General features: G+C 62.5%; 1 protein-coding gene across 3 annotated transcripts; it reads left to right on the forward strand.

The window, feature by feature from the left end:
- Window positions 1-6094: 6094 nt before the first annotated feature.
- Window positions 6095-16045, forward strand: LSM14B (LSM family member 14B). 3 transcript variants are annotated; one of them, XM_053671067.1, is made up of 10 exons: window positions 6095-6435; window positions 8209-8372; window positions 9265-9394; window positions 10166-10333; window positions 11912-12106; window positions 12299-12376; window positions 12572-12733; window positions 13039-13189; window positions 14452-14637; window positions 15051-16045. In XM_053671067.1, exons 1-9 carry the CDS (start codon window positions 6309-6311, stop codon window positions 14621-14623), a joined length of 1347 nt encoding a protein of 448 aa, XP_053527042.1. In that variant the 5' UTR covers window positions 6095-6308; the 3' UTR covers window positions 14624-14637; window positions 15051-16045. The 3 variants fall into 3 exon arrangements, with proteins under 3 accessions (XP_053527042.1, XP_037009442.1, XP_037009443.1); XM_037153547.2 differs by having other exon boundaries at window positions 6096-6435; window positions 10166-10282; XM_037153548.2 differs by lacking the exon at window positions 10166-10333 and having other exon boundaries at window positions 6096-6435.
- The last annotated feature ends 367 nt before the right edge of the window (window positions 16046-16412 follow it).

Below are 16412 nucleotides of genomic sequence, written 5' to 3' on the forward strand. Positions count from 1 at the left end.
CCCTCGCTTCAACTGTTAGGCAGCAGTTACACGTACAGAGTCCTGAATCGCATCCGGCCCCTCTGAAGGCCACCGCAAGGCTGATGGCCCCCCCCATTGGCCCCCCATGGACATGAGCCGGCCACCACTGCACTAAGCCTTCGCTCCCTCCCCTCCCTATCCCCAGGCCCTGGCCACCACTGATTTTCTGTCTCTGTGGACTTTGCTGCTGTGGACGCTTCATAGAAATGGGATCACGCAGGACAGGAGCGTGGCCTTCTGGGACGGGCTCCTCTGGCTCCGCATCGCGTTTCTGAGTGAGGCTCGTCCACGCTGCAGCTGGTGTAGGCCCTTCGTCCCTTCCCATGGCTGAGTCACATTCCACCACGTGGGTGGGCCACGGAGGGCTCACCGTTCGTCCGTGGAAGGGCACTTGGGTGGTTTTCAGTTGTGGAATAGACATTTGTTTTCACTCCGAGTGGGCCTGTCCCTCTGAGTGGGACGGCCGGGTCAGATGGCAACCCCGGGGCTGAGGGAGGGTCCCTCCCACTCAGCAGCAGGTGAGGCTCATCTGCTCGGGGAAAGTCTGCATGGGGTTGAAGCCAGCCTCCCTGCACAGGATGGGCCCCGTGACGGTGGCAGGACAGCCCCCCCCCAGGGATGGATCTCACAAGTGCTGACGGCCTCTCAGGCAGGCGCAAGAGTGGGGCTCACACTGCTCCCCGGAAGCACACCACCCCGTGGCGAGGGGCGGGGGAAGCTGGGCGCTCCATCAGCTTTTCACAGCGACCCCAGCCACAGCTGAGCAGGGAGGAGGCACAAGGGCAGCCGTTTCCACCAGCAGGGCCCCCTCCCATGGGCAGGGTGATGTGGCCCTGCCCCCTGGGCTGGCAAACCCCCAGCAATGGTCCCCCGCAACCCTGTTCCCTATTTTCCCCTCTATAAAGTGACTCCCCCAGAAACCTTTCGCATCCCTACCTCCACCTCCCTTGCCCCTGCTTCCTGGAGACCCGAGGAGCTGAGGCTAAGAGCAGAGGCGTGCATGGTTTGTGCCAGTGAGCAGGCCCCGCCCCTGGTGTGGGGGTGCGCACGAGCCAGGCCAGCCCTCCTACGGATGACTAGGAAGAAAGCACTGGTGAGGGGGCCAGCAGGGGGGCCAGAGGAGCCAGCAGTGGCCTAGGGTCATGATACAAACTGATTCAGTTGTTTGTGATGGGTCTGGAGTGCGGTAAACTAAGCTGCAGTAACTTAGCCACATGATGACAAGGAGGGCAATTAATTAACAAACAGTTGCAAACTGAGAGACGGTCCCGAGTCTCCCTAGAGGTTTCAAAGGGGCCCTCATCTCTCATAGCAGGCGGAAGGGCAGAAAAACTCAAGTTTCCATCCTGATGCTAGAGCCACAGTGACTGAAGTTCACAGGTGAACTTCAAAGGCAGCTGGGTGCTCAGCTGAGCCTGACTGCTATGTCAATGGCAGGGCAGGGCCCTGCTTGGGAGCCTGGGACCCCTGGGGCAGGGAGTTCAAGGTGTGAAATGCAGAGTCTGGCTCCTCAGACAGTGCCTCTGCCCCAGCTGGGTCTGCGGGTGGGGCCTCTGCCCCCCGGGGAGGCAATGCAGAACCCTCTTCTGCAGGAGACAACAGGTACCTCTCTGGAGCTGTCCCCACGGCCTGGCCAGGCCACCAGGCTTATGACCAGTTGAGTCACCACATAGCTGGGCTGATGCAGGAGGAGAGGGGCTGTACCCCAGAGAAGCTGCCGGGCTCAGCCAGCATATACCACCAAGATGGATGGACACCGTCCGGTGAGGACAGGCTTTGGGGAGCCTGGACTGTCTCTCCTGGCCTCCACCACCACCACCACCTGCACAGGACTCTGCTCTTGGTCAGGACTGGGGCTTGGCCACGCTGGCACTCAGGAATCATCAGGCAGGTGCCCAGACTTGGAGTTCGCATCCTGTACCCTCTGCATGGGGTTGAGAGAGGACGGAATGCAAGGAGGGAGTCTCTCAACTCACTGCCTCCTCCCCGTCCTGTCCCCATCCCATTCCAGTGTCCAGCTGCAGCCTTAGGACCGTCTGCCTCGGGGGCAGATACCACTGCTGCTCCGTCCCCCAGCCCTGCCATGTGCTGGCTGCGTCCCCTGGCCAGGCTGGGTTCCTGGCCGCTGAAGTGCAGTGTCCCACCTCCCAGGGCTGCAGACAGACCAGGCACACTGGGCTGGCAGAGGGGACTCAGCACACACCGGCCGTCCTGGCCACTTAGTAGGAGGCTGAAGAACTGGCTCCAGGGTAACACGTGTGCACAAAAGTGCTCTGGCCACCAGTGTTCAGCTTCATGGATTTTCACAAATGGAACGTGTGCACCTGCATAAACAGCACCCTTGGCTGCCCTGAAAGTGCCCTGCCCCAGGCCCCTCCCAGCCATTGGGCCCCAGGGACTGCTGGCCTGACTTCTGATGGTCTGCAGGCTGGTCAGCCTGGAGCCGGCCCTTCGTTCTCCACCCGTGTCTCTCTCTGGCCGCTCTCTGCTGAGATCTACTCACGTGAAGTGCCCCAGAATCTTCCACTGGCACATACACCACCATGAACCATGTGAACTGCCGTTCAGTCTTCGGAACGGTCTCTGATAAATCAAACCCACCCCCGGTGTGTGGGGCAGTGTGCTCAGGGGACCGCTCGGGGCCCTACAGGTCATTTCCTCCCCCTGGCCATGGCCTCGGTGGCCTGTCATCCTTTCCCCTCTCCCCTTGGGAAACACCGGGAGGCAATGTCGGGAGGTGGCTCTGTGCTACAACCCGAGGCCAGCGGAGGCCAGCAAAGGAGCTCCGCAGGGGTGCAGGTGGGCTGGAGGCCCCTCAGTTGCCAGCCTCCCACGTCCCCCGCTGCCGGCTGCACCTGCTCGGGAGCAGCTGGTGAGGGCGTGCCTCGGCTGGGGGTGGGGAGGGGAGGAAGAGGGAGAAAAGCAGAGAAGGGGAAGGAGGAGAAGATTCGAGGTGCAAGAAGCAGCAGGCCCGTTGCGGAGGGGCTGGATTTCCGCAGGGTCCTAGAGGAGGTCACACCCAGGGACAACTCCTGCCCCAGCAAAATCAGCTCCGCCCTCCCTCCTGTCTTTACTCAGAGCCACAGCTCGGGTTAGGGGCCCTGACCCACACTCCCTGGGCCTCCCAGCCCCTTTCCCTGCCCAGTGATCTCCTAGGGACACCTTTGAAGCCATCCCTCACATCCTGGCACAACCCACTGTGATCCCTCCGCTCCCTCCCTGTTGACTGGGCCAGGCAGGGTGAGTGTCAGCCCCTCCCTGTGCCAGGTCCAGAAGGGGAGGAGGGGACAGGCCAGGTCCTGCCTCGCTGGCTCATCTGACATCTCAGACCGCTGCCCAGACTTGTGTGTCTGTGGACTGCCTGTTACTGACATTTCTTTGAATCAACTCACCTGTTCTGTTTTGTTCCTCCTGAGCATCGATACCAGTGAAATCAACGGTCGTGCGTTCTTTCTGAAGTTGTATGGTTGAGTTACAGAAGGGTTTTCTGTGACGTGTGTCCCCCACTGACTGCAGGACGCTGGCTGTGTGACCCCAGCTAGACTGGCAATGGCACCCAGGGCAGGGTCCCCGGGCTACGCCATCACAGCTGCTTTCATTAGCCGCTGCTTCACCTCTCCCCACGCCCTTACACACACAGCAGGCACTTACAAAGCAGCTCGTGGCTGCCACGGAGACCTCACCAGGCCTCTGATGTGGGGGCCCTGGCCCCTCTCAGAGCCCTTCACAGGCACTGTCTTCCAGGAAACTCAAGTCCACCAGCGAGATAGGCAAGAGAGCTGCCATCTCCATCCACATGGCGAAGGCAGAAACAAAGGCAGGGACCCTGGCCTTCCCAGGCTGTCCGGCTTCTCAGCCACACCCCCTCCCTGCTCAGGAGTCTAAGGCATAGTGACCCCCAAGCAGGTGGGCACTGTGAGCAGCTGTTTAAGATGGAGGTGCTGGGCAGGTGTGTGTCCCCAACAGGCCACATCAATTGGCTCCTGGGTCAAGTATAGGTCTCGACACAACACCCCCCCCTTCCCTGACCTTTCAGAAGCACCCTCCACTCTGCGCAGACCACCAATGAACGGCAGGGCCAGCATTCCTGGACCTGTGCATGGCGGGTATCTTTAGTCTTTGCCCTGCCTAGTTACCTGCACTGTGGTCAATGTCCTCAGGGAGCGACCCATCTACACTCACACCCAGAACCCTGATGAGCCCTCGGAGGTCTCCGGGAAGTGCACCCGACCTGGTCCTGGGGCTCTGGGTCCAATTCACTTTTCTAAGATAGAGTCAGCTCTATTAGTAAAGAATGCAGTCCCACCCCCAACACACACAGACCCTGAATCCATGACCTTAAGCACGTCATTATCTGGACCCAAAAGTGGGGGCAAGGAGGACATGAGGTGCTCCAGAGACCTGGGGCAGCACCTACCCCAGACAGGTGCACCCCTGGGTAAGGGAGAGTCCCATGGACCTCTCTTACTGGGGCTTGGCTGCCCCCCCCCCCTCCGTTTTCACCAGCAGGACTTTCCGGCAGCCAAGAAGTAGCTCTGGACCGTACATGCACATTTTGGCAGACAGCTTTGAAGACTTTTACATTTTCTCAAACCCGTTACTGTGCTTTTAATTGGATGTTGCCTGGTACTGCTGGGACAAGGGGTTCACAAAGGTCAGACGCTTGCTCCCCTGGACTGTCCTGGAAGAGGGGAGTCAGAATGCCCCTGAGTTGCTTAGTGGGTGAGTTCTCTGAAGCAGCTTTCCCTTTTTTGTCTAGTACTCGCGGAAACACATTTTACATCTTAAACAAGTACCCACTTAAATAATGTGCAAAAGTGAAATAACTGCTTCACAAACCAACACTCTATACAGGAGCCTCCCTGATTTTTTCTATTTCATTCTGTTTTATTTTTATAAAATACCGGTCACCACCCACTAAGCTTTTTTCCAGTATTTATTCCAGGATTCCAGGGGCCCCTGACCTAACGTGCACGGTGGAGAGGCAGACAAAAAGCAAGCGCACGTCGCACGCACAGTCGCTACTGGAGCTGAACCCTGGGCGGGGAAGATGGGTCTGAGCTCCCGGAGGGCGGCCCATTCCTCCACTTCACAGGCAGGGGGCCCGGCTAGGCCTCCGGAGCTCCGGGCAAGGCGACTGGCAGGCTAGGTTAGGCGGGGCTTTGAGGCCCTGGGAGCGGTGCGATTGACTTAAGGACAGGGAACGTCAGTGCAAGTTTGGGGGAGAGGCAGGGTTAAAAGGGAAGAAGCACTCAGCTCATGTTACTGACTGACGTGCCGGAAGTGTTCGTTACCTACAGCTACTACTACGTCCCGCGCCTGGAGGGCGCCCCCAACTTCGCCCCGGGGGCAGAGACCTCCCCTACCGCCAGACTCTGCCCCCCAAACAGGGGGCTGCGCTGTCGTCCTGAGGGGAAGGGACCACCCCCACCCCGGTTTCACCTCCACCAACAGCACAAGGATGTCCAACCCCGACTTTATCCAGGGAACCCCCGCGCTTTATCGCCTAGGATAGGGAAACCCCCCAACCCGTCCCGCAGGGGCTGGGGAAGGGGGAGGGGTTTGGACGCAACTCAGCTGGTCGACTTTCTGGCCCGGGGAGGGCAAAAAGGAGTGAGCACGCACCCGCGGAAAGAAAACCGAGGCCAGCACAGCAGTCCGCGCGCTCAGGCGCGGGGGTTCGCGTCGGAGCTGGCAAGCGCGGCGGGCGGGGCCTGGAGCTTCCGTCCCCGCCCAGCGCTCGGCGCGCTGCGCCCCGCCCCCAGTCCCCCCCAACTCCGCCTACCTATCCTGCTCCGCCATCCCTGCCAGCTTACCCCGCGCACGCGCATTCTACGACGCCCGATTCCCACCCCTCCCCTAGGCCAGCCCTCCTGCTCCTGTTCTCCCATCCTGCGCGGGGCCCGCCGGGAGCCGACTTAAGCGGGAGGTGGTGGTGGGGTGGGGGGGAAGCCAGTTGGGAGGGCGGGGCTCGCTACGCAGGCGCTGGTGTGGGCCCGCCCCCAGGCGGGCGGTGCGGCCATATTTAAAGAGCGGCCAGCGCAGTGCGCCAATGGGCTGCGAGCGTGCGGGGCGGGGCGTGGCGGCGCGAGGCCCCGGATGTGGCTGCTGCGGCCCCTCCTCCCCCGCGCTCCCCTCAGAGACCCCGGCCGCGCGCCGCCACTCACTAGCTGGTCCCCGCGCGGGCCCCTCGGGCGGCTGTGTGGAGGCGCGCAGGCGGAGCGGACGGCGAGGCGACCGCGCGAAGACCAGCGGAGCGGGCCGGGCCCGGCCGGGCGGCCGTCGCCATGAGCGGCTCGTCGGGTACCCCGTACCTGGGCAGCAAGATCAGCCTCATCTCCAAGGCGCAGATCCGCTACGAGGGCATTCTCTACACTATCGACACGGACAACTCCACCGTGGCGCTCGCCAAAGGTAGCGGCCCCGCAGCTGCCCCAACCGCCCGACCCCGCCCGCCAACAGCCCGCCCCCACCGGCGGGGCCCCCCGCAGGCCCCTGGCCCGGGCCTCCTCCGCCCGCCTCCACCCCCGGCCGCCCCTCCCCCCGCCTCCAGCCGGCCCTCACCGCCGGCCACTCCCTTCTTCTCAGGCCCGCACTTCCAGACCGTCCCCCGCAAGCCCTTACTCTCCAGGCATCCCCACCCGCCGCGGCTCGGGGACTCCCCGCCCGCTCCCACCCCCGGAGGCCCCTTTTCCCCGCCCTCCCGACCCCCCACTCCGCTCCCCAGGGGCGCGTCGGGACAATGGTCTCCCCCAGCCGTGGGGTTATTGTGTGCGGCCCGCCCGCCCAGCCGGCGTCGGGGTGGGGAGGTGGGGCGGGTCCGGCTTCCACGGCGCCGCCTCCTCCTTCGCGCAGCCTACCTCTGCAGGTGGGGGTCGGTTGCTGCTTCCTCCCCACCTGCCCGAGGGGCAGCTGGCGCGGGAACCAGGTCCCCGCAGGGGCGGGGCGAGGGGCCGGAGGCTCGCGGGTCCTCCCCTGAAGGCTGGGGGGCAGGAGAGCAGGCTCCTGCGAGCCCTTCTGGAATCTATTAAGCAGCCAGGGCCCGGAGCCTGAACTAATTCCGCGTCTGGGCAGAGCCGCCTGCCAGGACGGCGCTTTGGCCCGAGCGCCCCCACTTGCAGCCGTTTGCCGACCCTGCCGCTCTTTCGACCTGAGGGTTTGCGCTTTAGTGACGGGCTTGTCTCTGCGCCCTGGGGACCACTGACCCTCCCCAAATGACTGCGTTGTGGCTTTTCCCCGGCCTCGTGGAGGCAGGAGGGGGCCTCAAAGTTTCTTTGTCTGCATTCTCCAGGAAAGATGGCGAGTGTCCTTTCTCTGCCTCTTCCAGGGGAGCGCTGAGTGCAGCCGGATCTGCAGAGGCGGGGGGTGGGTCTTGTGGGCCGGAGAACCGGCATTCATCCTCTGGGGGTCAAGCCCGACCTCTACTCAGTCCACGGGGCCCCACTCCTGGAGCGCATTTCCTTGCAGAGCCAGGCGCTCAAGTTCTCGGTTGGGTTGCGTGGCTCCTGGAGGTAGTTTCGTATCACGAGGTACACGCGCATCTGTGCCCCAGGCGGTGGACTCCTTTTGGCCTGTTCTCCCAGGTGGAGAAGTGGAGACCCAGAGCAGCCTGGTCTGCAGCAGGGTCTGTTCCTAGGTTCTACACAGGCTGTCCCCAGGCTGGAGCCCAGGCTCAGCTGGGCTCCTGCAGCGGCAGTGAGGTCCCTCCCTGGACACAGAAGCTGGGGGTGGGTGTCAAGTTCTGGATGCCCCCCCCCACCCCGCGCCGCGATTGTTTGTGCAAGGGCTCCTCCCAGCCTGGCTGTGGGGGGGTCTGTTTGGTTCTCTCCTGAGAATACGCCAGTCCCTGGACCTGCAGTCAGACAGCAGCTGGTGGGCTCTCAGCCTGCGGCACAGACCTTGTGCTGCAGCAGGCGCTGGGCCTTCTGTGCTCATCCCTGGCAACGTGGTTTCCTGCGAATGCCAGGTGCAGGGGTCATTCCCTGTCGTTCCCTGTAACCCAGAGCTTTTCAGACCTTTGCAGATGGGGTTTTGTGGGTGTTGTCTGTCAGACACCAGGGGTGGAGTGGTAACAATGCCGCAACCCGGCCCTGGAGGGCACCCCAGGCGGGGGTTGCCCCCCCTGGAAGGCTGACCAGATGCACGGGGCTGAGGACACCACTGATGCCATCTGTCTGTGCTCCTCAGTGAGGTCCTTCGGCACTGAAGACCGACCCACCGACAGGCCGGCCCCCCCGAGAGAGGAGATCTATGAGTACATCATCTTCCGGGGGAGCGACATCAAAGACATCACAGTGTGCGAGCCTCCGAAAGCTCCGCACACGCTCCCTCAAGACCCTGCCATCGTCCAAGTGAGTGTGGCCCCCTGCCAGGGAGGGGGACGCGGCTCCTCCAAGGTGCTGGTGTCCGAGGGTAGCTTATTGTCAGGTGTTTGGCCAGAACACTCAGCTGGAGGAATGACCTTTTAATGACCAGCTGCTTAGTCTGTCCAAGCCGTCAGTGTTGCTGTGGAAGCCTTGGGTCCCAGGGGCTGCAGTCACATGTGAGAGGAGCGAGAGAGTCGGTGGGTGTGCGTGTCGGTGCCAGGTGTGGGGGTGGGAGGCTGTTCTTGGGGTGTCAGGTTTGTCTGTCCTTTCTGGCCAGCTCAGTTTAGAACCTCAGTGGCATGGTGTGCATGGCATGGGTGGCGCAGGTGCTAGCTGGGCCTGCAGGCTCCTTCTCTTGACCCTGCCCAGAGGGTAAATTGCTGTGCTGGGGGCTACCCACCTAGCCTGCAGGGCCAGGGGGTGTTTTGTCCAGGGTGAGCAGGGAGCCTGGGTTGACTTACAAGTTAAGTATGCATCAGCTTCTCTGCTGGAGACTCCCGGGGGTACGGGGTGGAGGGAGCCCTCAGCTGCACCTGGGGGACTGTAAGTCCTTTCCCAGCCACAGCCCTGCCCCTTCCTGTGGGGGCAGGTTAAGCTGAGGAGGGCCCCTCTGCCCTCTTGCAGAGCACTGACCAGCTGGTGGCAGGCAGTGGGGCTCTGGGAGTTGGGGAAGACTTCCACTGAGAGTTGCCTGGGCAGGTGGGGCTGGGGAGGAAATGAGAAGACAGCTGTGAACTCCCAGAGATCACCCAGGAGCTCGCCGCTGGGAGCCACCAAGCCCCTGGGAAGCGGGGTGGCCGATCAGGCGGTTGTCTCTGCCTGGACAGTGCTGTCCCGGCTCCTGGCGCCTCTCTCACGGGTGTGTTTCCTTACTCAGTCTTCCCTGGGCTCGGGCTCCTCCTTCCAGCCACACGTGCCTTACAGCCCCTTCAGAGGGATGCCGCCCTACAGCCAGCTGGCTGCCAGCTCCCTGCTCAGCCAGCAGTACGCAGCTTCCCTGGGTCTAGGTGAGTACCCCGTTCTCTCTGCTGAAGTGCTGCACCCTGATCTCTAGGAAGCGGGGCCTCAGCTCTGTGTGGGGGCCACCGAGTTCCTGTCACACTCAGCCTGTGGGGCACACTCAGTGTGTGACTCAGCACAACGTCAGACACTACAGTGCTAGGTGACCAGGCGCTGAGAGGAGGGGTGGCAGTTTTGAGTTTCGAAACAGACGACCCAAACCCACGTTCGCGTGGGTGTCAGCCTCGCCTGGGGGAGGCCATGACACTTCTTCTTCAGAGGCCTGGCAACTGCCAGGCGTAACTACAGTGCGTCTACCTGCCTGCCCACCTGTAAGCCTGTAAACATAAGACTCCAACGCAGCGCCACCACCACTTTCCACCGGTCCTCTGTCAGCACCTCGCTCAGAACCTCCCCTTCCTCCAGGTGGGATAGCCCTGGGCTGAGGCCACCTACGTGCACAGCGAGGGCCTGCCCAGCCCTGGCCGAAGCTCTGCAGCACAGGTGGGCCGTGGAGCTGGTGGCCTCGGCTCCAAGTTCTGCTGTAGCCATAGGGTGTGATTGGGCCCTTGCTTTGGGAAGCCCCGTTGCCGTCAGTGCTGCCTCTGGTGCAGCAGCGCCCTTCTTGGCCAGCTCCCCGTGTCCTAGACTAGGTTTGTGGAGCAGAGTGTCCCAGGACGGACACTCAGCCCTCTCTAAGCCTGCTGGACACAGGACGAGTTTCTCGTTACTTACCTGTGCCCTCTCTTTGTGCTCTTCTCTCCTCTCTCCTCTTTCAGAGAAGCTGGTAAGCCCTCCGGCCTCAGCCGCAGCCTCCAGCCCTAGCTCCTCTCCATCTCCACAGCCTGTCTCAGAGCCTGACATGTCCTCAGAGCCACACCAGCTCGCTTCCAAGGGTACGGCAGTTTGGAGAACTGCACACTGTCTTGCCATCCAGAGAGCGAGGGGTAAAGCGTGTGCTGCCACAGTGACTGGCTGTGACAGAGTGCTGAGCCCGTGGGCCAGTTAAGTGGTGTCTCTCGTTCAGCACGTGGCGCAGACTTAGCCAGTGCTGCGTGGAAGGAGGGTTAGAGAGAGCCAGTTTCCACCCGCACTGCCCCCGCCACTCCTGGCTCCACCTGCTGTGCAGCAGCCGTCTCCCGAGGCCTGCCCCTCCTGCAGGGCCTGCGTGATGGGGCCGGACTGTCAGGGAGCCTGCGGGGCAGCCCACACGCTGCTCTGGGGTTCGGGGCTGCATGCATTGAGGCCGCTTTAAAGTGGGGTGACCAGCCTGAGCCGTTGACAGGTGAACAGCGTGGGCCCGGTGACCGGCTCGTTCATGCTGCACCGCGCCCTGTCTGCTGGCAGTGGCCCAGGTGGGAGTTTCTGGGCTTCAGCTCGCGGTGGCTCTTCCCATTTTGTCTGAGTTGTGGTGTTCACACGTGTGACCAGAGGCACACCCCTTCCGCACTGTGGCGGAGATGTCTAGGACGATGCCTGTCAGTCCGTGCTTTGCGTGTGTTCTGCAGTTCACCAAGGAGTAATGCTTTCTTCCTGTGCCAAGGTACTCTGCATGTGCCGTTGTTCTTGGGACTCTGCAGACCGGTCCTGGGCAAGATGGTATAACTGCGCTGCCCATGTCACAGAAAGCAGGCAGGCCCAAGGTTCTTGTCCGTGCTGGCTGTCCGGGTGTGAGAAAACGTGTCACTCGGGAGGCTGTGACAGGCTGGAGGAGGAGCTTTGGGGCAGTGCCCCTCGTAGGGACCCTGCAGGGGCCAGTCAGCTCTGGCAATAGTAGTTGGATCTGGCTGTGAGGAATTGTCCTGGGCTGCCCCTCTCGGGTGGGGTCCCAAGGTCCATCGTGGCTGGCTTCCGTCTCCAGCCTCTGTGCACCCCCCCCCCCCCCCCCCCCAAGCAGAACCCAGCCAGGAAGTGTCTGCACTTGCACGGCTTCTAAGGGAACCCTCCTGAGGCTCTATTTTTGCGCGTGTGTGACCTGGGCCGGCAGTGCGGCCCCATTGCCAAGGGCAGCCTGGGGTCTTCAGCCTCCTCCTCAGGACGAGCCTTTCCTCTGGAGAACAGTGCGGGCTGTTCTCTGTTGTTAGTGCTTAGTTTCTTCTTTCCGCCTTTCTCGTTCCTTCCACCAAGACAACAGTGTTCTGCATCTCAGCTCCAGTGGCCGACCACTGCACTTTTGGACAATCCCAGACTGGGCGGTTCTTAGTCAGCAGGGACTAGCACGAAACACACTCTCGGATGGAGAACACACCAGCATCTCGGGACCCCCCAGGTTCCCTCAGGATCAAAACCTGTGTGGTGTCTGGAGAGCTGTTTCTGAACCACTGGGAGAGCTCGATCACGGCCCGGTGGTTTTCCCTCCTGTGGTTTCCTGACACGGAGCTGCGGGTCAGGGCTCTTGAGTGGAGCTGGCCTGGCTGCAGGGCTAGTGCAGAGGAGGTGCCCTGCCACCTGAACACGAGTGTTTGCGGGGGCAGGGAGCCATCTGCTTTGCTCTCCTCTCCACGTGCCTCTGCTCCCCAACACAGGAGCGGGTTTCCTGTCCGTCCCCGCCGCTAAGAGCCCCATGGTGGAGCAGGCCGTCCAGACTGGTTCTCTCGATAACCTGAACACCAAGAAGCCCTTACCCAGCAGCAAGGGCGCCGCGGGGGTGCAGCTCAATGGGCGTGCAGCCCCACCAAGCAGCAAGAACACCGGTGGTACCGAGACTCGCGTTCCCTGGGGTGAGCACCCTCTGCTGTCCACGAACGCTGCTGCCTGGGGCCTTGCGAAAGGCACTGAGCCCCTTGGAAACATCATGCGAGTTTCCAGGGCAGGCCCCTGCCACATGTCCCCTGGGGTGATGCCCCTGCTGCTATCCACCAGTGGCCTCTGCCCTGCAGGCACCCACCTCACTGTCTCTTCTTGTGTCGTAGACGTGAGCCAGCCTGCCACTGTGCAGGCACCAGCGCAGGTCAATGACGAGAACAGGAGGCCCCAGAGGAGGAGATCAGGTACCAGTGCTCCCCATTCTGCATCCTGGGATGGCCAAGTTGCCGCTGCCCACTTGCCCGCTGTTCTGGGGGTGCGATGGGGGTGGGGCGCCGGGGGCTGTGGCTGCGGTGTGCTCCATCCCCTCTCTGGCTCACCTCGCACTTAGTTTTGTCTGGCCAGTGGCTCCCAGCCGTGTCTGTCATTTCTCCTCACAGGGAACAGGCGCACCAGGAACCGCTCCAGGGGACAAAGCCGCCCAACCGATGTCAAGGAGAACACAATCCGGTTTGAGGGTGACTTCGATTTTGAGAGTGCAAATGCCCAGTTCAACCGAGAGGAGCTGGACAAGGAGTTTAAGAAGAAGCTGAATTTCAAAGGTCTGAGTCTGTGTGTGGAAATCACCCACCGCCCATCCCCCAAGGGGCGTCCACAGAGTGGGTCAGAGGACAACAGCCTGGGGCGAGGGGGGGGCCAGTTCGGGGGCTGCACCCTCCGAGGGTGACTGAGACGTGCCCTGTGGGGTGGACGGCCTGGCCCTGGTGGTCAAGGCCAGTGGGGGGTGAAGCTGTAGGAGGAGGTGCCACTTAGCACAGAGCAGCCGCTGCTGAGTGGCCAGGAGGGCCTGCCTGGGACAGAGGGCTTCATCTGCTCCCACAGCTCAGGGTGCCCTTTCTTTGTGCAGATGACAGAGCAGAGAAGGGGGAGGAGAAGGACCCTGCAGTGGTGACCCCGAGTGACGAAGTCCCTGCCGAGGAGGACCACCTGGGGCCCTCCTGCTACTACGACAAGTCCAAGTCCTTCTTTGACAACATCTCGTCTGAGCTCAAGACCAGGTGGGCAGGCACGTGAGGCTGGAGGGCAAGCCTCTCAGGGCCCCGCTCCCATTTCAGCCCAGGTGGACACAGTGGCAGCGGCACGGCAGCCCCCCTGGTTCTCTCCCTTAGGGCTGGGCTCCCCCCCAGTGGTTAGGGACTTAATTCCTGGACCCCGGCTGACCTTGCAGGGCAGGGCGTTCAGAGGGTCCTGTTGTGGGTGCTCTTCCCTGATGGTGGGACTCGGGGGGCCTGGCCCTGTGCTCTGTGCAAAGCACCTGACGACCTGGCATTGCCCATGCGTCAGCTGCACCGTGCGTGAGGTGCACGGAGTGGGTGTGCTGGGGGCTCAGACCCACCCACTCGGCAGGCGGGGTGCTAGGCCACTGAGCACTGGGGGTACACGGAACCCCTGCTGGGGATTGCCACCCCCTGTGCTGAGGCTTTCTGGAGGGGAGCATGGGTGGGGGGGTGCACACACGGGATAACGTGCATTGGGGAGAACGGGGTGGAGACGGGTGACGCAAGCAGCACGTGGGCCTCCGGGGCCTGTTCTGGGCGGGCCGTGTGGGGGTGGGGCCCACAGGCTGGGTAACGACCGGCTCCCACTCACTGAGGGCCCAGGCTGAAGGCGACTGCGTCTTCGCACAGGTGCTGCAGCCAGCAGCTGTCGGCCACCGCCCAGTCGCTTCAGCAGGGGGCGTCTCAGCCGGGTTGGGGAGGAGCTTGGCTTCGAAGGCCGGGCTGGCAGGTCCACCGCTGGGGTGTGAGGGGAGCGGGCTGGCGGCCTTGAAAGGAGTGGGGATGTGGCTGCTGCCGCTGCTGCTGTGAGTGAGACACTGGGGGTGGACGTGGGTCCTCGCTGGAGGTGCTCAGGGAGCACAGAGGACGCTGTGGCTGTACCGTGCTGGTCCCCGCCACCCCCAAAGCATCAGTGCATTGGTGGGGACCCTGCCCACGCAGCCGGCCCCTCCTTGTCTGGCAGCCTGTTCGGAAGGGATCTGCTGTGGGTTCCTGAGACTTCGGGGTCAGGCCAGCCCGGCGGCTTCTTTGCAGCCCTCACATCATGGACTTGTCTTGGGTAACCAAGGTGTGGCCTCTGCGCCCAGCAGGCTGTTCTGAGGACGAGCTGGCTGGGGAGCACCGGTAGTGTTGGGGATTGTGGGGCCGGCCGGCCGGCCCTCGACTATGTGAGGAGCACAGTGGCGTCTGGCCTTCAGTCTGGGTTCAGAAAGCTGGGGTGGGCACCCTTGCAGTCAGCTCCATACCCTCGTCTGGTTCAGTTCCAGGAGGACCACGTGGGCTGAGGAGAGGAAGCTCAACACGGAGACCTTCGGGGTGTCGGGGAGGTTTCTTCGTGGCCGTGGATTCCGAGGCGGATTGCGAGGGGGCAGGGGCAGCAGCACCACGAGGCGCAACCCGACTTCCCACAGAGCCGGGACTGGCCGCGTGTAAGCAGGCGGCCAAAGGTGAGTGGGGTCCCCTTGGGGTTCTCTGAGTGCGGATGTGGGGACGTGGGTTCCCTGGCTGGAGACCCTTCAGGAAGAGCTCAGAGCTGACGCTCGACCGTCTGCATCACCAGCTGCTGTTTGGGCCCTGGGGCCCAGCACCAGGAAATTGGGGGCAGGGGGCTTGCGACTCGAGTGGGTCAGCCAGGAGAGCTTGTGAGAAGCCGGGTTCTTGTTGCAGATGGCCCTGCCTCTGTGACGGGGTCCTGGGTGCCAGTCTGTCCCTGCCAGGGCCAGTGCGTACATAGAGGACTCTGTGCTGGGCTGGTGGGAGGTCAGCGCAGACCTGGCCCGGCTGGGGCTGGGGGGGTTGCTCAGTGTACCACGTGGTGTCCTGCCCCCTCTTCACCCACCCTTCTCCCCCCCGCCCCCAGGCTCTGGCGGAAGCAGCAGCAGATGCCACAGAGTGAGGACACTGCACTTCCGGGCAGGCCTAAGTCAGGTCACCGTCCACTGTTTTTGTTCTGGTCGTCACTCAACTTGGACTCGGTTCCGCTTATTTTCGGGGAGTTCTGGGGAGACCTCTTGGGCCTCTGGACCCCTTCCTCTTCAGTTTGCACAGTCCAGTCTACAGTTGTATTTTTGAAAGAAGGATTCGAGAGCGAACGCTCGATCCTCACTTTGACTTTAAAGATGGAACCAAATCTCATGTGGCTGCGTGGCAGCCAGGTGCAGCTCTCTCACCCTGCTGGCCCTGGTGCTGCTGGCCTGGCACCCTTGCTGCCACTGGTGGGGTCTCAGGAGCCAGGCAGGGCCAGCCCAGGGAGTGTGACCCCGGGCAGGGAAGGGGGCGTCTCACAGATCATGTTGTGTGAGTACACAGACCGCCTGCCGCCTGGAGGGGTGCTGCGGAGGCGGGGCCTGCAGGTGTGGGCACCCCTGAGGGCTGTGCGCACTCAGCCTGGCTCCCCAGGGAGTCTGGGTTTGGGTGGTGTCCCCGCCTTGTGCCCTGCCTGCCCCTGACCTGGCCAGGCGGGGCTCGACTCCAGCCACTGGCGGTGTCTCCTCCACTTGGAAATGAGGCCATGTTCCCTGTGAGCCCAGCTGACCGGGAGCACGTTCCTTGGAGCTGTAAATAGTTGTGTTTCTTTCATAGGAGGTGGGAGGGAAGTGGGCGGTAAACTGTCGCATGAGTACGAGGGGCACCTGGCCCAAGCATGCGCCCCTCGGGGGGCAGGGCGTTGCGGCGAGATGGGGCACCTCGGGGACCGACCCCCTGGGTAGCTCTGGAGATTTTGGTTCTGTGTTAAGTTACTGTAAAAGCTTGGGTTTATTTTTATAGGACTTAATGGCTGAGTTAGAATGTAGCAACAGGGCTGCTCTGTTGGAGTCATGTAAATTGTAATTAAAATAAACATGCAGACTTTAAGACTTTCTTCTCTACCGTGAAGTGAGTGGTCCTGTCTGGCTCTGCCTGAATCCCGTCATGCCCTGCTTGCCATGTGCAGGCTGGTCAGCCTCGAGGTCCACCGGTCTGGGCACAGTCCGGTAGCTGAGCCTCAGCCCTTGCCCCAAGTGGCTCTGCTCTTCAACACAGACTGACCTCCCAGAAGTGGCCTCCTGCCCCCCCACTCGGTCCCCCAGGGCTGTCCCGGACAGGTGCTTCCAAGCTCCCAAGTGCCCCCTGTGCTGCCATGGGTTTCTGGGTGCCTTCCGAAGCAAGCCCACAGGGATGGGCTGGGCAGCGGTGTCTGTCCTCCCACAGGCCTGGGCTGCAGCAGTCCCTGCACAGTAGC

Source organism: Artibeus jamaicensis, unplaced genomic scaffold (assembly GCF_021234435.1).
Source record: "Artibeus jamaicensis isolate MK-2021 breed Jamaican fruit bat unplaced genomic scaffold, CSHL_Jam_final contig_685, whole genome shotgun sequence".
In the NCBI taxonomy this organism is placed as follows: Eukaryota; Metazoa; Chordata; class Mammalia; order Chiroptera; family Phyllostomidae; genus Artibeus; species Artibeus jamaicensis.